The sequence below is a fragment of the Oreochromis aureus genome, linkage group 9 (assembly GCF_013358895.1).
Source record: "Oreochromis aureus strain Israel breed Guangdong linkage group 9, ZZ_aureus, whole genome shotgun sequence".
Classification (NCBI taxonomy): domain Eukaryota; kingdom Metazoa; phylum Chordata; class Actinopteri; order Cichliformes; family Cichlidae; genus Oreochromis; species Oreochromis aureus.
Window position 1 is genome coordinate 19,359,565 of NC_052950.1, and position 23,956 is coordinate 19,383,520.

Below are 23,956 nucleotides of genomic sequence, written 5' to 3' on the forward strand. Positions count from 1 at the left end.
TTGAAACTCTTGGATTAAAATAAAGCTGAAATGCGGAATGCATATTTTTGCATGCGAGATGTAAAGGCTTTTTAAACTAGAGGCTGCTGCTTTGAGGCTAATTAGCATTTTTGACTGTGTAGTGATCTAGCATTTGGTCAATCAGATTTCTGTTGAACGGTGATACAGTTAAAGTTCAGTTGTTCCAGCTATGGGCTGATATATTATACATTAAATATATAGTAGTTTTTCAAGTCTCCTGCGTTGTATTTTTGTGGCACATTCTTGTGAAATATCAGTAAATACAACAAAGAAAGAGACCTTGGCAGAATCATTACACCCACATCCCTCTGCTTATTCTGCACCATACCAGCTGTACCTTATCCCGCTACGCCACTATTCAATGCACTCTCATTTGTCATGTATCAAATGCACACTTCAATGTATTCCCCTCAAATATACTGTGGAAGAAGGAGTCTCTTACAGTGATGCTCTGGCAACTGTCCAAACCTCAGCTGAATAAACACAAGGGCCATTTGCAGGTTGGCAGACACTGAGATATTTGCCTTTCAGGGCAATCTATCTCCCTCCCTTTATTCCCGTTCACCCCTTCTCTCTCAGACACAAAGGTGAAGAGTCGACAAGAGCTTATTACCACACAAATCAACATGTCGCTGTTTCTCAGCTCATCACTACAACTGAATGGGCGTATATAGGAAGTATAATGTGTGACCTAGCAGGGCCAGATTTAAAATTGCGAGATGACCAATGTAGAAGCAGAAAAAGGGCAATATATCAAAGGGGAAAAAATCAGCTTGGATCAAACTGATGAATTAGTATGATTAATTAAAGCTAAAACAAATCTGATCTATACACTGAGTCTCAGATTAAAATGAGTAAATATTGATCTTTAAGTTAATTAACCAATTACATATTAATAAAGATGTTTTATCATAATCATATCCTCAAAGAAATAATTTCCCGTAGACGCCCCAGCACATCCTTTGAATTTTATGTGCTTTTACTCCTAATTTCTTGAGCCAGTAATTGCTGCCTGGATTATGGCCAATCTCAATGATTTTGTTCCCCAGGAATGATGCACAGAAGTGGTTAGGCTGGATGCTACAGATACTGGACCTATAACACTAAAGATCAAGGTTAGCATCCTGAATCCCATGTGGTTGGTTTGGCAATTAAATTCATTTTGGTTAAAGTTCTTGTTTAAAAGATAATTAAGCGAGCTGGGATATGTTATATCTCAGGTTTACTGAAGACTCTTTCCCTAGCCTTAAAGTAGCTAGTACACTCAAATCTTGATTAGCATATATTAGCACAAAGACTAGAAACAGATCTTGTTTCTGCTTTAAATCTGTCCACTGTAACAAAATCCACCTACATGAGAAGCTCAGTAATTAATGGGTTAAATTATTAATTAAAAAAAATTATATTTTTTTTCTTTTTATTTTTTTTTCTGGGAAACAGATTATATGAAGTATCTGTTCTGGCTAGCTGCATTTCTCTGCTCATTAGCATTTGTGCTGACAGTAGCTTCATATTTACTAGACATTCTTGAAAGTAGCATCATTCTTCTCATCAACAGGGAAGACTTCTGGACCATTTTGTTTGTTCAATCTTACACTGGCTATCTAACTGCTGGAGTTTACTTTTAATATAATACAAGTTCTCTTTTTATACTTTAACTAAATTTCCTGTGTTTTCTATGAAGGAAATTGTGTGTTTTAACCTGTTTTACCCTGAGAACTTCCAAACCACAGGTGACCTGCCACAGGTCATCTGTGCCTTAACAAAAGAGCAGCTTCAAATGCGCTGCTCACATGATGCCTTCTGCGCAAATACGACTTGCCATCTTGCCAGAAGCAAATACATACATTTGCTTAAACAGCATTACTTTAACAAAGTGTTAAAAGAGCCATTTGCATGAAAAAGTTGAATCATCCTTTAATAATACTTTTTTTGTTTGTTTTTTACACATATTTATACATATTAAGTTATCTTACATATTAAGAAATGTTCTCATTATTTATTTATTTTTTATAAAAAAGTGAGATTAATTTGTTATGGCTCAATTCATAATTCAAAAAACCCTGCTCCCCTACGTGTACAGCGTTATGAGAGCAATGTACGAAGTTGCTGTTTCAGTGCTATTTCTTTCAAACACTCTGAAAACATGAGCATGGTAAATGCAGCTCCTCAGTTCAGCCTCTGAAGAAATGGTCAAAAGAAACAGCAAAACCTAAAACACATACTACTCCCATTGTGTATTCATGACTAAGCTCTTGTTTTGATATGGTCTTTCACTGACACAAAAGCAAGCAAAGTCTACTGTTTCTGTCAGTTTAAACAAATAATGATGCAACAGGAGTGCTTCCAGTGAATGCAAAATGCACTGTTGAATCACCAGTGGAGCCTCACAATAGTTTGCCACGCATCACAACAGCAAGGACAGACTCAATATTAACATTTCCTTTGACATGTGGCGAAAGGTTTTCTTTAAACCACGGAGGTTGAATGGGAATCAGTGGGTAATAAGAAATTAAAAGGTAAAGAGGGGACAGGGGAAAGAGTGAGGGAGAAAGCCAAATCTTAGCCCCAGGGCTTAATGTTACAACACAATGGCCGCCAAGGCAGTAAAGGAGTCAACATTTCTTATTCGCCCCCTCCCTTAGTGCCACCTGCATTACAATTAACCTCATGGCAACCTTGAGGTCTCTGATTAGTGATGGCCTATTGTCTCGATCCCATTAATGCTTGGCCCCCACTCTGCCCTCAGCGCACTCACATCAACAAATCAAACCCAGTTTCCGGCAGGGTCTGTTAGTGCAAAGAGCTGGCCTCTAATATGGGGCGGCTAACTGAAGGATAGCTGTGGAGGTCTTTAGACAGCTGCTTTAGGTACCTGCAATTTCAGGTACTGCTGTAACTTAGAAAGAATAACCTGCCAAAAAAGAAAAGAAATGGGCTGAAAATTAATAATACGAGGGCAGGAACTGGGAAATGAATCAGGAGAGGGCTACTAGAAGGATGCTGACTAATTTTTAATGACCGCCACACTGACAACTACAAAATATGAATGGAAAAAAACCCCTGACCCATTCAGTCTTAGATATGCGATATCTATATCCAGTGATACTCAGGAGAAGTGAAAAACATGGAAGTGGGAGCATTCAAGGAATTAAAAGCACACCAGATGTTGGGAACCCCTCAAGGGATAAACCGACACATTAAACATAATATCACCTCATGCACTGGAGTGCTATCACTGGTTCTCTCCGGGGAGCTGTTATACTATGTGTTGCTGCCACAGTTTAAATCTCAAGAAGTAGAAATTAAACCGCTGCAGACGGGCCCACGCAAAGAGTACACTTGGGAGCTTCGGCTGGCTTGGAAGCTCTGTGTGGAAAGCAAAAACTGTTTTTAAGATTACAAAAAAAAACTGAACTGGGGGTAGTTGCGTCTGATATCGTCAGGGAGATAAACATCAAATCTTTTTGTGTACACTAGCTGGCAATAACGCGGTAGTCTTTCATCTTTTCTAGTTTCTCTTTTAACTTAAATCAGCTCTTCTGTGACATGACAAATAGTTCATACAGCATTAGTGGCACACATGCATCATTTAGGGACAAGACTAGGCTCAGAATGGTCTCTAGTTATATGCATCAGAAACAATCAGTTATGAGATGTTGTAGAAACACCACCTTTATTAATGAGCTGAACCAGGTTAATATCAGACTAATACTATTAACAGTGTTTGCATACAGAAAAATAAAAACCTCAGTGACTGTTGAATCTGACATTTACCATGATGCTATTAAGTTGAAAATGAAGAACAAATTACAACAATGCTATTTATAATGAACTGTGATTACTGCAATTATTATACTGTAATTATTGTAAATACTGAATGTTTAGTATTCACATGTGCGGAGGCTTGAGAGTGAACTATGTTCTGAAGTAATCCATTCATTTCATTCATTCATTGTGCATCAATAAGGTTATTTGAGCAACTTTGTCCACTTTAATTCTAATGAAGATTTGAATATGATCTGTAATTGCAGTGATAGACAATATGAAAAAACAACTAAAAACAGTCTTTATACTAAACATTTTGTGTGTAACAGAATAAAACATAAGTCAGTGTTTGGCTTTGGAGGTATGTGGAGTTAGCAGTGACTTTGAAGCAGGAGAGAAGAGTTTAAGTGTGTGTGGGATCATTTTTAAGTTTGTCTTTTTTTCACTCAGTTAATTTTATCCTGGTTGGTTAATTTAGATACCAATACAAAAGAAAAAAATAGACCTTTTTACAATGTTAACCAAAGATTCACTTTCTATTTTATCAGAATGAAAAGTTGGCACAAGTGTATATTTTACTTATCCCCATAACCAACACAGGTAACTTATCACCTCCACCAAGGAGGTTATGTTCCTGGTAGTGTGCGTGTGTCGTCATTCTGTCTCTAAACACAATAGCTCGAAAAGTTTTGAATGGATTCTGATAAAACTTTCTAGGGGTGTAAAGTGGGGTGGCGTTAACAATCCAATACATCCACCAAGGTCTTCAACATCAACGAAATGATGTACTGGTGGAAAACAGAAAAAACGTCTTATAACCTAGAAACTATAACTCCTACGAGTATAGTGTGTATTTTTAACATATAGAAAGTATCGTATAAGGATTTAAAATATTAGGTCACATTTGACCTTTGAACTCTCCTTCAAGGTCAATCAATTGATCTGATGGTTAAAGTGATTGTAATGTTGCATAGAGCTATTTAAATCTGTTTCTTACTGGCTTTGTTTGTATTGACAACATATAGGGACATATAGGATATGTATGGGGATTCTAAATATCAAGTTATTTTATTGTGGTTTTCTCATGTAGATTACAGTAACAGGTTAAAAAGTTTAAATACACACGTACAATATTTCTGAAATGTATTCTTCTTTTTGGAAAACAAAATAAACTTGTGTTTTTCACTTGATATTTATTACTGAATCTTTACATTAATTGAAATGAGTTCGACACATGTATTGTATCCACATGGATACAAAATAATAAATAATTTCCTTTACAACTATGTCAAATACAGAGGAAATAACAGAATTTGCACATGTTTCTACTGCACTACAAACTTCTTAACGTATGTTTAAAAGTAACAAAACTAAGGGAATATGTACATAATGGAATACTATCCCCTTAAAAGTAACACTGCCAAGAAAGTGAACTGCTTTGGGAGAGGTTCGGGCTCTCTGAGTGCTATTTGTTTTAAAATGTAAATACACATGTAGTGTATTCTTTAAAAAATGGTTCAAATACAACAACAGGTGTCTCCAAACTACTGCCTTGATGCACCTGCATACCTGTCACTCCAATCTAGTCATATATAGATGCTTGTAAAGGCCCCTTGGCCCCCTTAAATGCACTGAGAAGGTTTTTAAAAGCGCAAGGTTAAAGCTGTGTAGGGTCTTGTTTTAACCAAAGCCAGGGTCATTTCCTAACCGTAACTTTTCTCAAGTTATCTTTGGGGTAATTGGTAGATGGTATTAGCATCTGACAGAATGGCAGCATTTGACGTATTGTATTATTCTGTGGCAAACTAATTTATTACAAAGGTTTTAATGTGTGTGATGTTATATAAATATTGTAGATGTAGCAGGGATGCTACTTTTTAATGCTGTTGGTTGAAAGCTATTTTGACTATTGTGAAATCCTTTGTGTCTCAACACTTTTTAATGAGGTTTATGCCTTCTGCTGTTCTTGTTTTGGCCATCCATTTGTTCCAGATGTTATCAAGCTCCTTGTTGCCAGCCATACTGAAGTCAACTTAAAAAAAAAATGAAACGCATGCTGACAAATTGATTTAATATAGCTATTTTCCTCATGTTATTACATCTTTATCAAGTACCATGTGAGGCTTGGAAAGGCTATTTTCTCTCTCTCTAGCAGAAGAACATCAAACCATTAAGTATTTAATCCATTCTGGCTCAGGTGCAGCTCTCTGTCCAGCTAAGCAATACAACAGTTATACCATTTATGGACTGTCCAGCGTGCAGGTGGCAGAAAAACTTCTGGGGCACACCTGCCAGCTGATCCAACCATTAGACTATGAACCACACTGTCTATAGCCCCAATGCCCTGAGGATTTGCCTCACCGTGCAGGTGCAGGGACAGAAAAACTGTGATGGATTACTCCAGATTTAGCAATCACTTCCTCAAAAAACCTCTTTTATCGTGTGTAAATGAGCCGACTGGATGCGTATTTTCCATGCACTACAGAAAAGTCTTGTTTTCATGGTACAGTAAATGGTTCTAGGAATGTTTTTAACTAGAGGGCACACACTGAAGTTCAATGAGCTGACTAAAATGTCTTTAAACTGGTTGAAACATCATTTTAAGATTTGGATTTTTATCTTTAACGTTCGTGTTTGAGCCTCAACAGCACATCCTTCTTAGAGCATAGCCGCGATGCTGCCACACTGCTTGTATCGTTTCACCCTGCAACCATCAGGCACATAACTAAGCTCCGACCACATTGCTTTAAAACCTTGCCAGGTCCAAGCCAGAATAGCGTTTGACTGACGAATCAAAGAAGCACAATGTAAAATGCTTTCTCTGCTCCAATCCATAAAACTAAATACCAGAACCATTTTTAATTTCAAGTCTGATTTTAATTACAGTATGCTAGAATCAAAATTAGCTTAAAGCCTTTTGTAATCTTTTATTTGCACAAGACTTAAACGATGAGATCCCCGGATTATAAAGTAAACTGTAATAAATGACGTGTTTTTTTTCTTTAGTTGAAAACTTGCCAAGATTAAAAATGAAATTAAAAAATGCACATGAAGCTTTTTTTTGTAATCGAACAATATTAATTTGTCACAGTGGAAAATGAATACCATAAACTTCATATACAGTTAGAATTTATGCAGGGATATAAATAGAGGATGTACTATTAATATTCTTAGAGGAATGCTTAGGCCTGGTGTTATCTTCCATGAGATTCATCAGTGTTAGTAGTTATTGTCCAGACCCCCCATGGTTGTAATTCTTTATCCTTGCCATCTCAGTAAACTGCATAATTTAGTTAGGAAGATGTAATTCTATTCCCTTCACACAATCAGCGAGGCTTCAGGCTGACCCAAGGCAGTCGCACTTAAGTGAGTTTGCACATGTAATAGTGTGCCTAAGTTATTGATTTGAACGAATACAAATGAAATGAATCCCCTGACCTTGAGCAAGAAGTGATTAGAATGTGGTTGCAATAGTCTGATATGCTATTACTATCTTAATTTCCTAAATGATAGCGTATTTATGTAAATCCTTTGTTTATCATGTATCCATATGGTGAACTAGAGAGATGATACATGTGCGTTGGTTCACCATCGAACCAGATGTTGGCTAATCTGAGCTGAACAATAGATCTTTTCTCTAAAAGGCACATAAACCTAAAAAAAACAAAAGAACTTAAATCGAGACAAAGAAAAGGGGATTTAAATACTACAAAACACCATTTGCATTTGATTTTGTGCACATGTAAATGATTCATTTAGCACTTTGAGAAGCTGTGACGCTGTGCTGTGTTGTTCGGTGCTGTGCAGCTTGATTTTATGCACTTCATCTAAGGGTGGATAAAAAAAAAAGAAGAAGAAAAATCAGAGTTGTGTTTATCCAAGCTCATAAACAAAATAATCATTAACTAGCAATGCAAGGAAAGTGTTTTGTCTTGGTAAAATATGATACCAGGTGAGGCCCCGTGCCTTGACAGGTCGCCATTTTCAGGCCACTAATTTGGTCTCACTGTGGCAGTAGCAACTCCCAGCACAGCAGCAAGACAATTATATCCAGGTGCAAGGATTTGATTCAACAAATTCTAGGTGGATCATTCCAGCTTGCTCCGAGTCTCCCCCCTCTCCCCCTTTGCCGTGTTGTCTCTCTTCTGGGCCAGCTTGGAACAGATGCCCTTGAAAAATCTACAGCCCTCACGTGTGACTGAGGACCTTGACAAAAAGCTGAAGCACTTCCAGAAACTTGAAAGTCATGAACCATGTTGTATATTAGAATAATTGGAATGGCAGCAACTGGAAACATTCCCCTGAATATTCCAAAAGATAATGGGACATGCTAATGAGCATGGAATCAAGCCAATCAAAAAAAAAAAAAAGAAAAAAGAAGGAAATGAGAGAGGAGAGTGGAGATGGGAAGGTGCTCAAAAAAAAAAGAAGAAAAAGTCGAGTAAAGCGTGTGGGGTGGGCTGTGTGCATATGTGATGTGTCCTCTGTCTTCCTGGAACAGCAGTACTGTTGAGTGTAGAATAGCCCTGTACAGTCCGCCTGTCAAAACTGTTGATGCGCATTTGGGGAAAGTATAATTTGGGAGCTCGCACCTGGCAGACTGAGGGATTTCATGCTATGCTCCTATGCCAAAGCACTCAAGCAATGCCATGCTGAACTCAGAGCTTATTTCTCTGGTCGCCACACAACATGAAAGAGGACCCATAAATATCTTTTTTTTTTTTTTTTTAAGTGTAACTGTATTCAATTTAAATGCGTCTCAGACAACTTTAAGTTTGCGTTGTTGGCTGGGTGTTCTGATATTTTGGTGAAGGGTTTGGTATAATTTGATTTATTTTATTATGCCGGAATATTAATGGTATACAAAATGGAAATTTATAACCAGCTGTGAGCCAGTTTTTTATTCTAGGAAAGCAAACCGTGCAGACTGAGAGCAAACTGTAGCTGATTTACATAAAGTCTTAAAGCGTAATTCCTATTAAATGATAATTATTACTTGAGGATGAGCTTATAGGACACTGTCTTATTCAAAATGCTAGACTGCATCTTAGCAATACAGCAAACTCTGTCATCAGTGACATGCTACATCTCAATCCTGTGGACAGCTGATTGGATTTACTCAAAACTTGAGCTGGAGAAAGTCTCACGCTGAGAGTAAAATTGACTTAGGCCTGTATTCAGAGAGAAAGATGAAGGGCATCCAGTCTTATCATTCTCCATCCCGTGTCTCCCTACAGCCCCAGTACTTTCCATGTGTTATTCCAGTGTGTGCCCAAGAATTTTCTACATGTGATGTCAACATCAAGCCAGGACAGAAAGTCAAGGGAGGTACTGGGAGTTAAATCAGAAGTGCTGCCAACATTTTATGGCTTTGGAGTCCATGTTCAGATGGATGAAAGATCGCTGTAAGAGATAGATGCCAGAAAGCTCTTTAAATGGAATAAATCGAGATGTATCTTAATGCTTGTGAGACCAGCTTGGCTAAGATTGGCAAGATTTGTGAAACTTAAAACACCTTTTTTTTCCTCATAGTGTTCGTATTGCATAAAATTCTTATGACATATTCAGGGAACATTTGACCAGGATAAGAGGTCTGTGTAAGTTCAACAAGCTCTATGTGTTAAAAGTGAAATCCTCTATTATCTATATACATTATGACTCCGATTCGTAAACAAGATCAGAGCTTCACGGCGCACCGATTAACATTTTATTACATGTTACACGCACATTTATTTGATAAACCGTAACAACATTTGTAGATCTGTAATATATAAAAATGCAGACAAGTGTATCCATGGGGCTGCGTATAATTTCATTCCCACTGCATCCTCACTGGGGTGCTGGTTCTCAGACTTCAGCCAGAACACAAGCCTTTATTTGATTTAGGGAACTCCCCCTCTCACGAGCCTCCTCTGCTCATGAAGTGTCCCAGTATGGAATGTCTGCATTATTACACTGCTGACAGAGATTGATGCTTCCCCAAACCATCTGCACATGCAACAATACTCAACTTGAATAAACTTAATTGCAGACAAAGGGGAAAACACTTTTAAGAAGTGGAAAATACCAGGAATTATTTAATTTTGGATGCTCTCAGACATATGCTTTAAGAAAAGAAAAGTTTTCTAATGGATGTTTGAGATTAGTGAAACACCATCAGCAAACGTGTCAGGAATGAGTGATTTACTGAAACGCTGCACGCAGCCATGGTTGAGTTGGGTTGTAGCAGAGGCAGTGCAAAGCCACCAAGTGATGTAACTTGAAATTTATTTACAGTCAGCGACGGATCATCAGTCATAGGTCCGCGAAAACAGACATGCAAATAATCCTAAATATCCCTTTTGTGTGACTTATTGCATGTCAAAACATTAAACTCAATTCGTCCTTTTAGTTTTAGGTCAAAGGTCAATTTTGATTATAAAAGTCTAGCCTTTTTTCTTTATCCGCTCCAATATTAATTTAACACTTGCCATTCACAAAAACAGATATGTGATATGTCCTCAGCTCTTGAACAAAAGCTGCAGTGTACTTGCACAGAGAATCGACCTGTAACCCAGTGGGATAAACTGTTCAAACCTTACAGTACGTCACCATTTTGTTTAACAGGGCTAGGGATCAAAACACTAATCCTCCCCACATTCCCTTCGGTTATAATTAACTTGCAGTACTTGAAGCTAACAGTATTTTAAAGATGTATTTTTATGGACTCTAATCCCGATTCAATCTCTCTTCCTGTGCAAAGCACAAAGAGGAGGGAAAAAAGGAAGGCGGCTGAGTGCTTTTTGTATTCACTCTCCTTGTACTTCATACTTTTTTAAAATAATCAGTTCAATATTACAGGTATTATGACTTGGATGCTTTCATGGAAATAGAACCTGATCTTTACTGGTTTGGATTAAATATTCAGTCGCGAGCCAAAAAATGACTTATTCATCTTGCTACTAAAGTTGTAGCAACAAAAAATTGTGAAAGTTTCACTGCGGCTTAACACCTCATCCAGCCCCTAATTTTGTTATATTGAAAGAAAGTTAAATCACATAAAAATAAAATAAAATAAAAAACAACATAAACAAAGCCAGTGGTGCGTCAATAGAGTCTCCGCAGTGACACTCAATTACAGATTGCGGTTTTAAGTGTAAGCCAATTATTTTCAGAGAAGAAGATCCAAACAAAATAAGGAGTGATTTAAAATAAAATAAAAAATATATACATATTAAAATGATTTGCAGAAATGGCTGCTTTCAAACAATCACTGCACTCACCATTAGGTAGCAACATGCAGCCATTTATCTGTTTGATGACGGGGCTCCAATTTTTCTGTGAAGCGATGACAGATGGATACTTACAGCACATAAGTTTGGAAACAACCTTTAGCGAGAAGTTCAGCTGGATGCTTTTTTTAAAGGACTTATCAACACTTCTCCATTAGACACAAGCCACTGCTGTGCATGGCTTTATAACAAATAGCTGTGTGTGGATGCAGAGCAGGGGGCTGTCATACATTACAAAAAAAAAAAAAGAAGAAGAAGTGGTTACAGACAAGTCATGTGATGAATATGACACTTAAACGCTGTCCGTGCTGTTTGCTTTGGTGTGAGTAAACAGACCCTCACAATGGACCGAAGCCATCTTTTTTATATCAATATACAACATTGAATAGCTGTAATAAAAAGCATTAAGATATTGCCATCTGGATCGTCACGTTCCTGTGGAGGATCCATCTTGAGCATTTGTGGTACATGCAAAGCCTGAACATTCATTTTTGAGTTGTAAAGGCTGCTGAAAAGTTCCCAGTAAGCCACAAAGCCACAATGCACCATTACTTGTGCAATACAAGCATTTTTGCTCTGATGTGGGCTTGCATGTAGCTGTGATGCCGCTTTCCTCTCAGCTCCAGAACTTTCATGTAGAAATTTAGATGTTGTCAGTCGTTTAAAGCTTAGCTGTTTTTCAGAACTTGATCTCGCGGAGGGGACTTGACCTTTCGTGAGTGCTAACATTTTATTTGCCCTTTCGCTGGAGTGGTTTTTGCCGTACCTGTGTAAGGCAGAAGTCTACATGGTGTTCAAGCAATACAGGTAGCCTTGATATGGGATAGAAAGCATCTAGGTAAGTCAGGGTTACTGCAAACACGCTACATTGCAATCTCACTGTGACACATTTTGTGATTTCAAAAAAAGAAAACTTTATTAATGCAACATAGTTAAAACCCATTTGATTCTGACAATGAACAGTTTCTATATGCAGACATAAAATACAAATATGATACTTTTTTTTTAACACAATGACCTTACCTCAGCCAAGACAGGATTATCCTGACACTGTAAACATTAAAATCAGAAGCAGTCGCTAGTTGTTCTCAAAATATCAGAATCTTTAACCGTGATGTCATGATGAGCAAATATAAAAACAAATGCAGATTCTGCACAAATTTAGTCCTAAGACGTATTTCTGTTTTAATATTTTCTCCTTAAATTAAAACCTTTTGTGTTTACCAATAAATATTTCAGTATATTTTCCTCCAGAAAGTGGCAGTGTGAGGTTTTTGGCCACAGTTGTGGTATATTTTCCGTTGCAGGTGGAAAGACCAATTAGTGATTAATTGGAGGGGGTGGAAAAATAATAAACGGCAAACACCTGGACCACGCAAATTTGGGCCAATCATTATCAATCAAACCATGAGTGAGCAACACCGAATTGGAATAAATGGGATACACGTGCCTTATGATGTGTAACATTTTATTTAGAAATTATTATTAGCCGATAAATTGAATTATCACAGTTGCACCTGTCAAGCGGTCTGTCACTCAGTTAGATATAGATGGATTTCTTGCCTGCCACCATGTTTATGTAAGACAATAACGTAACTCGGGCTGGAAAGTGTGGCTGAGCTGTGCTGCTCCAAACAAAGAGAGAACTGTGTTTGTTTTTCAGATCCTTTTATGCCTGGAGTCATAAAAATAAAAGCAAGCTTTTAGCTCATGCCCTTTGTTTTGATGTTTCACAGAAAAACCCTTTAGTCAACCTTCTCTTCACGCATTACATTATGTTTTTAGTTACATGTTGATTGTATTACCTTTCAGTGACTGGCTTTTTGTATGCTAAGCTCTGCATGCCAACTTAAAATAATTACAGAAGCCCTGGATGCATTCAACACTGTGCATTCTCGACATTTCTTCACGTCCCTGTCAAAATAGTGCAGAGGTCACCACAGCTTCAGCAAGCAGCGTGACACCGTACATCGCAGATTTTAGACTATTCACACCTAAACCACATTGCATCGGTCGGTTAACTGTGACATGATGGAACATCAGAGTCATAGACATAAAATCGAATTGCGAGAACCTGCGGGCACCAGATGCTGCACACAGGTTGGGCCTTTATTGGAAGAATTGTGGGAAAGAATTTGGCACATCTCGCTGAACATCTTTTTTTTTTTTTTTCACTAAAACATTGCATTTAATTTTAAACAGGCTTGCTATTGCTCACATAGTTTTATTAAACCGAGCTCTTTTTGTTTCCAAGTCCGATCATGTGTCTCAGAAATGTGTAGCATGTTGCCTGTTCTCTGGATTCCTTCTCACAGACAGTGCAGCTCTCTTTCTCTGTCTTCTGACAGCGTTAGACAGCTAATATCCTGCGTTCTTCAGTTCACCACTTGGTGTGTGTGTGTGTGTGTGTGTGTGTGTGTGCACAGTCATACAAACACTCCCACACAGACAGACACATTCAGCTTCCAGGTCTTTCTTGGCTCCCATCACCAGTCAAGTTTCATTTCCACCTGTGTCCTGCTGAGGCAGCTGGTGAAAAATATTCCATGCCAAGCGCACTGTTATGATGATACCTTACATACCACATTTTTGTTTGCCAAATTTTACTTTTAATCACTCTCTTTCTGTGTTGCTACTATAATTATAAATGAATGCAGTGCCGAGGGGTGGAATAGGACTGATGTGTTGCATCAATCAGTACCTTTCAGCAGGATGCTGTTAATCTGCTGTTACACCGCATTGTTCTGTTGATACCTTCTGCACAGTGGCAACAAGACGATACCAGAATGGCTTACATGTCTTTGTTAAGGTCAGCGAGAATATGTTTTTATCTTTCTGCGTTTCCTGAGAGTGGCAACGTTTTAATGCAGGGATAAGGGTTTTGGCTTGACGACACTGCTGCATTTTTATGCCATTCTGAATAGGCTTGATGTCAGAAACGCTTGAATAATAATGAATGCAAAATGTCTACAGATGCACACGCTCTCATGGCAAACACATATACAGCCACAGTGTGCACTGGACTCTAATGATGGATGTCCTTCCATTATCAGAATCAAAATGAACAACAGTGAGCCAGAACAATTACAAAGCACCAAATGTTTGAAGAAAAAGAAGTAGAAAAAGAAAACACAGTCGATATTAACATAGCATTGGAAATACCAGCAATTCTACATGCACAAGCCAACTAACCAGAGAAATTATGATTCCAGTTTGTTTCATTGCACACACATTTTTTTTCCCCCTTTGGAATGATTTACTCATGAGGGGGAAAAAAAAAGAAATCCATTTTTATTTAAAATATCTGCACTCAAAACACCAGGCAAGCAAAACAACTTATATTTATTGCCCCTTGTCTCTGAAAAATATTTGAAGGGTTTAGGCAGCAGCCCAACAGGAAAACGACAATGAATTTCAGGCAACCCAAAGATTAAGTGGTTGTGCAGAGGGTAGGGTGATTGCTAGATTCGCCGAGATGGTGTTAATGAGCACAAATGCTGCTTGATATTTAATTTTTAGAATTTGATCTTTGTGTTCTTGCTGAATTATTACTGCCATTTGTAGCACAAGCTTCCGTTACTTTGCTTGCCATGTAAAGACTGAAAACATGCATTGTGACCTTTGACTTGCAATAAGCACACATGAGTTTTGGAAAAGGAAAAAAAATACATGTTAAGAAATTGTTTGAAAGGCTAGAAAATCCTATTTCTACAACAAACCTGTGATACGACAGATAATTTGTGTACATTATGTTCAGAACCTAAAAGATGGGACTCCATCCTAATCCCCAAATGTGCAAATGGCAACAAAGAGATTCATTCTGTTACCAGTTAACAGTAGGACACCACATGCCATGTACTCGGGACAATAGCTAATAGGTTAATTTGGACTCATTGTTAAAGCCTGGGGAATACAAAAGAGCATGCAGCAGGATGAAACCCAAACATCTGTTCGTATCAAGTTTAATGTTTCAAGAAACTATTAAGTCCTCGGAGTGGTATGATTTCAGCCATGTTTTCTTTCCAGGCCACCTTATGATGCACTCTCGCACAAACACTGTGATGTGCAGTGGATCGGGAGAAACCTGTCACTGATTATCTCTGGCTGGCCAATCCACACTGTGAAATAAGGAGTCATTATCAGACTCATCGGATAAGCAGATGTTGACAAGCTGCTCTGTAAGTGAGAATGCCTCTCCACTGAACAGTGCAGTGATGTACCATATGCATGGTTTGACTTCAGCCGCATAAAATCAAAACGCGAGCTTATTTTATTATGGTTGATGAATGTCATAGGCTGCACTCACGTGGTCCAAATGTAAACAAGAGCATGCAGTGATGTCAGCAGCGGAAACTTGTTTGAGAGGATTTATAAATGGCTGTGTTTTGAATTAAGAGAAAAGTCGCAAAACATGCTATAAATATAAGACGAACAAATTAAAGGTGAAACTGCCCTTTAACTGATTCTGGGACTCGGAGGTTAAAGGGTTAAAAAGAGATGTTTTGGAACCGGAAGTTTGTACATTTGCAGATCTGTTTAACCGCTAACCACCAGAGTGCCCTTGAGCACCACCAAAAATCCACAATGGCCAACTAAACAGCCCAGTGTTAGAGCTGCGCATGTGCGAATGAAGCGCATTGACTTTTTACAGGAAAAAACAGGCATCAGACGGTGACTATTTGTTTTTTGTTTTTTCTCCTGAAGGCTGAGGTGTGCTGCAGTCTCACCCTGCCGCAAAGCGCTAACTGGGGTGGCCTCATTTAGCAGCACGTCAAAGGGGACGCGACAACACCGTGTCAGCGCCTCCACAAATCTCCTGCATGGTCTAAACTTAATAGCATGTCAGACATCACAACTGATGCAATAGGGGTCACGGTGAGCCTATGTTTCACTATAACGAACCCTTCCCCAACCCCGGCATGAGGACCGGGGTGGCAAAGCGGAGATTAATGTTCCAATCAGCGATGTGGTTAAATAAAAAAGCTGCGAACTATACGAGCTCCAGTCTGGATTATCACAAGGCAGACAAACACCAACTAGACAAAAGGAAAGGGGGGAAATACAAATTTGTGTGTGTGTTTTTTGTTGTTGTTGTTGTTGGGTTTTTTTGTCTAGAAAATGGCATTATTTCACAACAGCTGGACATTCCATTTGTAAAGACAGATTTCCTCTGCCTGTCACGGACAAAACGGCGAGCTGCTCCAGTGCAGCGTTGGTCCCAGCAGATTACACATGTGGAAGCTCGACTTTAAGTACTTGTAAGAGCTGCTGTTTGTAAGAAACGAGGATTTAGCGAGAGTTTCCAACAGAGAATCAGTATCCCATTCAAATCCACCAAACCAATCAAATTTCAGCTTTTAGCGAAATTCTGATGGTAGACTTTTTTTTTTCCTTTTTTTTAAAAATGCGTTTAAAATTTTGTTTTTGGACAATAATGCCACAAATCTGTGTGAAATGAAATATTTACACCTTTCTCTTAGAGGTAAGTGGTGTCTAAAGCAAATAAGAATAGGAATAACTATGAGAATATCAATAACAAATAATAATAATAAATTATACAGTCAAATTTCAAAGGGGCACGAACATAAAACGATATAAATGACGTCCAGTCACTGAATATGCATGAAGATTAAAAATAACTTGCTGTAATTTTTCTGTAAATCAGCGTCTGGATTGTCTTTCTATGCAAACTTAGATGTTCAGTGTGGGATGGATTGCTCCATTACCCAGGCTCTGGCACTGGAGTCGTTTTATGGCTGCAAATAAGACAGGGTTTCTTGGAGGCGTTTCGAAATGTCTGCATGCCAATAAACCAAAGTGGCCTTGACTTGAATTTGACCTTTTTGTATTAGAACCCTTAAGCCCGCCAGATGAGGACTCTAGGATAACGGTTTTGCAAGTTATTTCACGACTTTCAAACTCGGGGCGTAGGCTCCCAAGTTTTTCAACTCCCTTATCACTTAAAAATGAATATCACGTGTCGACCTCCGCCGGAAACCTAATAGTTAAACCCCACTGCAAATGTTTAACTTATTGATTTAGTTCTCATTGAGTGACGGCAGCTGGGCATGCACATCAGAGCGCTGGCAAAAGCATGGGCACCTCATCCATCAAGGAGCGTGGATTATAGCTTTCTTCTAATCTTGGGCTATACTCCACGTGTCAGTGCAAAGTTTCTGCATAAGCTGCATTTATCAGAGCGTCTGATTTTTTAAAAAAGGGGGGTGATCTCACAAAAAAGGGGAAAAAGTAAGGTCCAAACAAGTCATTAAGAGCACCCACAACTTACAAAATGGGAGGGAAAGAGTTGCAAGTGTTTTTTGTTTTTTTGTAATGAAAGCCTATTTCCATATACTGCACATGCATTTTAAAAAAGCAGAAAACAAAAGTAAGAAAGGTTGAATCTGTCTGATATTTGATGCGCACATAAGCTGCAGCGTGTCTACCTTGGTAACACAAACGTCAGGCTCGGTTTACTGGCCACAAGTGCTGGTAATAAATATTCATGATGCTGGCGCCTGCGCTTTCCCGATATCTGTTTGTCATTTCCAGACTTGAGCGTAAATACATTTAAAGTGGATGTTTTTCCCCCCGCGCTCCTATTTGATCTGGAGTCACCATCAGCCCTATAGCCTGATGGAAGTCGCCTCCAGCCTCTCGTCGACTCTTCTTTTACGAGCATTTCATTTTCGACACCGTGTGCAGGTTCAGTGTAAAGTAATACGACAGAACCACGAAGTCAGAATTAAGTAGTAAAGTCCCCTGCTTTTTGGATTGAGTTGTGTTGGCAGGGCAAAGAGCTAACGTTTGTTTTCTCGTTTCCTTTTTTTTTTTTTTTTTTGTAAGACTTAAAGGTTTTAGTTTCACTATTTGCTAAAAGCATCTGCAGGGAAATTAAAAAAACAACGTGGCTAAAGTATGAACTCAAGTCTGTGGCCATTAGGAGGCAAAAACTATGAATCCAATCTGAGTTTAAATCCATTCCACGAAGAGCATTTTCCATCATTATTAGTCTGGACTCGAAACATAATTTCACATTTAAAGGCTTTCACTCAAATGATAAATAAACTGGGGTTTTTTGTTTTTTTTTTTTCTGCCGAATTGAGCTTTTATCTCAAACATTTGTCAATTTGGCATCAACTTTATATTTAAATAAAATGCACGTGTGGACTATCTGCCAGCCCAGAAAACCACAGGAGCCAGTTTTAACACATCCACTTTAAACTATTTATATTTCAAGTTGCATGTGAACATTTTTCTATAAAGCTGCAAACGAATTCACTGCACGGGCGTGGAGTACGTCTTTATTTTATTTTTTTTCACCCCCATAGCGGTGCACGAGAGCAGCATCTGCACTGGGACCAGATAGATAGTGTTAAATAGAGTCGAAAAAGTCATTTTATTACCATCCTTCATTTATCTCCAAATCTAATAGTCCGTGAAAAGAAAATATGAATACATTTCAATACATTTCAACAAATCATCTAAGATGGTGGGAGTCGTTTTTAGTTTTATCTTTTTTTATTTTATTTTATTTTTATTTATTTATTTTTTGCTGCTATAGACGAGCATGCACGCGTACACGCACGCGTTTCCTCTGCTGCTATGTGTACATTTTTTTTTTTTTTTTTTTTTTTTAGAACGTTAAATTTGCTGTGTGGCTCTTTTCGGGCATGTGCGACAAGCCTTTACGAGGGTGCAGACTGACAGATCGTGGCTCCGTGCACACACTGCCAGTGTTAACCATGATCAGTGGCGGCTGCTGATGTGATCTCTGCCTAATGGGGCGGTCAAGCAAGCTGCAGCCAGGAACAATGAGGGGCCAGACTAATACACCAACTCTCCCTAAATCTATGAAATCCGACAAAACGCAGGAAAGAAAAATTAGATTTGAAAATTAGATTCCCGAACAATTAAGTAAGGCAAGAGGGGGAAAAAAAATCCGGTTTTACACCGAGGAACAACCGCCGTGATTAATCGATTTAATTTGCACATTACTGGAGGGCAAAGTGTTGGATGTTAATTTTGGATAAACAGAAGATGCAGACTGGGGAGTGAATTTACTTATTATCGACTGGCAGGAAAAGTTGTGACAGCGTGTTTAAAACACGGTAAACCTTTACATTCAGAATGAGCTGGTGCCTCACACACGTATATATATCTATATACACACATAAACGCGCACACACACACGCGCCTACTGCAAAAGCACCCCCCCCCCCCCACTCTCTCTCTCTCACACACACACACACACACACACACACACACACACACACACACACACACACATAAAGAGTTAAAATTATTTGTGCAACTAACCATGCAATTATTCTTCCATCGAAACTGTACTAAATGGATTATCGTGGTGGAAAAAAGGGGGTCTGTTTTGGTGATGCATCCTATAAAAAGAACCCATTAGTTTCACACAGCACTCATGTTGAGATCAACCTCAAACACTAATGAAACCAATAACCTCCAACGCATTGCATTCTTGTATTTTTTTTAATCCTTTAATATAGTACGAAATGTATCCAAACATTTTTTTTGTTGTTTTTGTAAACTAAATTTTACATACGAGCGCATTTCTCCATAAATACCGATCATTTCTAACATGTTACCGGTCCTTTACATGCGGATAAATATGGAAAATTGAGCTACTTACATAATACTTCCTTTCAGACAAAGCAATTGACAGAGATTTTATAATTATCACTACATAAACAGATTGACACGGAATTTCAGGCTTTCACTACACGATTTATCGACATGACATTAAATAACAACAATGATACTGTGCTACTCAAACTGGACCTTGGACGAAAATGTTGCACTGAATAGGCTACAAAAGCACATTAATACTAAGAGTCGGTTAAGTCGACGTGTAGACTGTAGTAATACTGAATAATTCACATTTGGTACACAACTATAACATTCTTTTCAATGAAGTCTATTCATCGCAGTATTCTTAAAACCATCTCATTTTTCCATATATCTAGGGACCACATTTTTCACAAATTCCCTTAAACTGTGATAGAACTATTTACAAAATAAAATATTACATTTTTTTTCAACTTGTTGAAATCCTTATGTACAAAAATTCAGGCCTCTACCCGCAGATAGCATGCTTTTTGAGATCTCTCTCTTCTTCTTCTTTTTTTTGAGCAGTCTCTCAGTAAAAATAAAGACTCAAAGAAATATTTAGGGGGGGAAAAGTTTAAGTCGGTGGCTGTCCTTGCCTCCTTTATGTCCATGCATTCTCTTTCACTGACATTAAGGCAGCCTTTTATTGATCGTTTGGGCCTCCCGTGTTTTTCTCAGTCCTCGTTTCACTGGCTGACTTGATAAAGTCTTTGATTCCAAGCAGTTTTATTTATTTATTTATTTCTGCAGTCTTTTTTTCCCCTTGCTTTCTTTTTCTTTTTCAAAAATATTTACACGTACCATTCATTGAAATTTGACGACAGCGTGCTGTGGCTGGTTGTGTGGTGTACTGCTGAGGCTGCTGGTGATATGGAGCTGCTGCTCTGGTTCTCTGTGGACGGTGATACTATGGTGGGAGGTGTCGACGACTCGTACCCTGAACTGGCCGCTGGAGATGGCTGCGATCCTGGATTGTTGGATTCGTGGACCTGCGAGTAATGAGAAACGTGTTTTGAGAATCGTGGTGCACCGTGGGGGTTTTTGTTTTCGTTTTTGTTTGTGATCAAACACAGAACATAAGAATCTCATCAAAACAAATTAAAAGTCCTAATCTGACTGTTGGGGGACATGTGCAGAATTCTAAAAAACACAAAAAAAGAAACAAAAAAAGCATACCCAAAACATAATTATTCCCATTAAGATCTTAATCTGATTTGTCGGTTAAAGAAAGAAAGTGTCAAGACAAATTAACTTGTGTTTCTGTTACTAGACTGAAGAAAAGGAAAAAAAGGAGGGGGAATAAAAACTGGGACATCCTGTTAGAATAAAATCATACAAATAAAGAAATATTTTGTATCCTCGTTTCCAGACACACATTGAAAGCAGCAAAAAAACAGTCTGTGAATTGCACTTGCACACAGATAAACATTGCAGGAATACAAAAAAAAATACAATGATAATAATAATAATAAAACGGGCTTTACCTTCATGTGTTTTCGGAGGGAGCTGGGGTGTGTGTATGACTTGTCGCACATTTTGCAGAGATAGGGCTTGTCCGATGTGTGGACATGCATGTGTTTCTTGCGGTCACTGCTGTTTGCAAACCGCCTGTCGCAGCCTTCAAACTCACATTTAAAAGGCTTCTCACCTAAATGAAGCAAGAAAAATAACAATATAGTGTTTGACACGGATGGGGCTTTAACATTATTATTACACATTTTTATTTCGACTTTACATATTTGAAGATGTAAAACAGTAACCAGAGTAAAGATTTTTATTTTTTTTAATAGTCATTTGGATTGGATTTTATTTTATTGTTGTTGCCTTGCAATAATTATCTAAAGTAAATAAATTTGAATCCGCTCATTTAGATTTGTATAAATAATATCAATTTGAATTTAAATATTATTTTAAATGTAATATAAAATAGCAAAACTGGGGAGGCAAAAAGAAAGAAAAGCCTATAAAATATTTTCTGTCGACAGCTGCACTGAGTCAAATGTCAGTGAAGATACTGCAGCTGCCTTATAAATAATAATCCTGATTGCATGCATATTTTGGATGAGGCATTCTCAGCACTGATTTTGGCACTAAGGAAAAAAAAATCGGTCAATCTGTGCGGATCTTACCGGTGTGAGTCCTTTTGTGTATTTTTAGATTTTCCGATCGAGCAAATACTTTGCCACAGCCGGGGAACGGACACGGAAAGGGCTTTTCACCGGTGTGTACTCTGATATGATTTACAAGTTTGTATTTGGCTTTGAATGGCTTTCCTTCTCTGGAGCAGTCCTCCCAGAAGCAAACGTGGTTCGTCTGCTCTGGTCCTCCCACATGCTCCACCGTTAGATGGGTCACAAGCTCGTGCATCGTGCTAAAAGTTTTGTTGCACGACTTTTTGGGATTCGTCAGCTGCTCCGGTTCGATCCACTTGCAGATAAGCTCTTGTTTGATCGGCTGCCTCATGTATCGAAAGAAGGCCCCTGCTCCGTGGTGTGCGGCCATATTCATGTTCATGGGGCCATAGCCGTGAAGCTGGGTTGAAGCATAGTGGTCAGACCTTGGGCTCGTAACGTGGCCATACTGGTCGGCCCGTCCGTACATGTCCCCCGAGAAGCCCAGCCGCATCTGGCTGTTGACCACATTGGAAGAGGCATGGCTTGCTGCTTGCTCGTGGAGCCCTGGGAAGAGCAGGTGCCCCGCTGCATCTGAGTGTCCATGTGGCCCTGCGAAACTTCCGGAGGCGAACAGACTGTGCTGCGCCCCGGTGGCATCCCCAAAACCCCGATTTCTGAAGAGAAAGTCCCTGGTGGAGTTGAAAGCCGCCGTGGAGTAAGAGCCAACGTGGGTCGGGTGGTGATGGTGTCCCAAGGCAGCTGCTGCGTAGCCGGGCGCCTGGGAGGAAAACGCCGTCTGTCCGGAGCCAATATCGTGGGAGCTGTGGTTTATTTTGAAGGCGCCCATCCCATCCGCGAACGGATTTATCCCCAACGCTACTTCTCTCTCTGTGACTTCGCCTGTTGAGTGATGCCGTGAGGAGCCGAAAGTAGTGACTCCTATGGTGGGATACTGCGGTCCTGCGTCCAGGAGCATCTTCAGTCTAGACTCGCTGAGACGACTGAGAGCAGAAATCAAAAAACCACGCGCAGATATTCTTCCTCCCCCTCTCTGTATCTCTTGGACCTCTACACTGAGCAAACTCTCAAATCCACCGAATTTCTGTTTACTTTTTAAGACGCGAGGAATCCCCCTATACCGCTCATCCGATGCACACGCAAAATCGTGTATACATGCAATATTGTCTTTTGCGGTTTATCTTCCTGTGGCGCAACTTTCACCTCCTCAGTCAGGCGGTGAGCTCTAGACTGATAGTCGCAATCATTCCTGCAGATAAATGAATTGAAAAGACAACACAGTCCAGCCCTGATGAATGGGAGAGGAGGGGGGTAGTCACGTGGCTCCGGAGCTTCTCGTTCATTGGCGGAACCCCTTTCCCCCCAATAACATCCACTCACCAAATAACAATCCACGGTGCAGGGCCCTCACTTCTATTGGCCTCTTTGCATCATCAATCCCAGATATTGTGAGAATGCTGACTGTGAATTTGGTTAAAGGGCTGAATAACAGCAAAACAAAAGTTGGGAAACACAAGACAACAATTGGCCTCGTAGAAAGTAAGTCGAAGCCCGTTTTGCAGCCACGGAGTGCAGGAAGGTTACAAACCAAACGTTGCCTTTGTTGCCATGGCCATCAGATTACCAAGCACGCCCTTTTTTGTTTGTGTAATTGGTAACGTTTTGTACAGTTAAGCACTCAGGCTGACAGATGCGTCAATCTGTTTGTCTGCTTTCAACGATTATTGTCTGACACCTCTCTTATTTATTGCACGTGGGACAGCAGTCAGGAGAGCATGAAACCTGACAGCGTTCTAACCTGGACCCGTCATCACGTGTGCCAGGTACAGGTATAGAGAGACACGGTTTAGATGTGTTTCATTCTGAAAACTTAGGGGAACCCCTGTTTGAAGTCCATTCGGGTCATCACTCTCTCGAAAGGCAGGGGATTATCAATTTATCTGTTTCACTTCAAAGGAGTCCAGACAACGTTTTGTTTTCTTCCTCTTGTGCGCACTCCGAGTTTTGTAGCTCTGTTTCACTTCAACACTGTGTTTCGGCGTCCACTGAAGCGCACACCAGTGGAACATCTGTGCTTTAGATTTCCACATCATGCTCACCAGCACCCCGCGTTCACAAAGGTTA

At 39.3% G+C, this 23,956-nt stretch overlaps 2 protein-coding genes across 2 annotated transcripts in view; one reads left to right on the plus strand and one right to left on the minus strand.

The window, feature by feature from the left end:
* Window positions 1-23,956, plus strand: part of zic4 (zic family member 4) — a 110,762-nt gene that overhangs the window by 79,328 nt on the left and 7,478 nt on the right. The window lies entirely within an intron of this gene.
* On the minus strand, window positions 19,499-23,004 carry zic1 (zic family member 1 (odd-paired homolog, Drosophila)). The gene is made up of 3 exons (XM_031732501.2): window positions 21,830-23,004; window positions 21,185-21,348; window positions 19,499-20,689 (listed from the first exon to the last, which is right to left on the minus strand). Exons 1-3 carry the CDS (start codon window positions 22,788-22,790, stop codon window positions 20,492-20,494), a joined length of 1,323 nt encoding a protein of 440 aa, XP_031588361.1. The 5' UTR covers window positions 22,791-23,004; the 3' UTR covers window positions 19,499-20,491.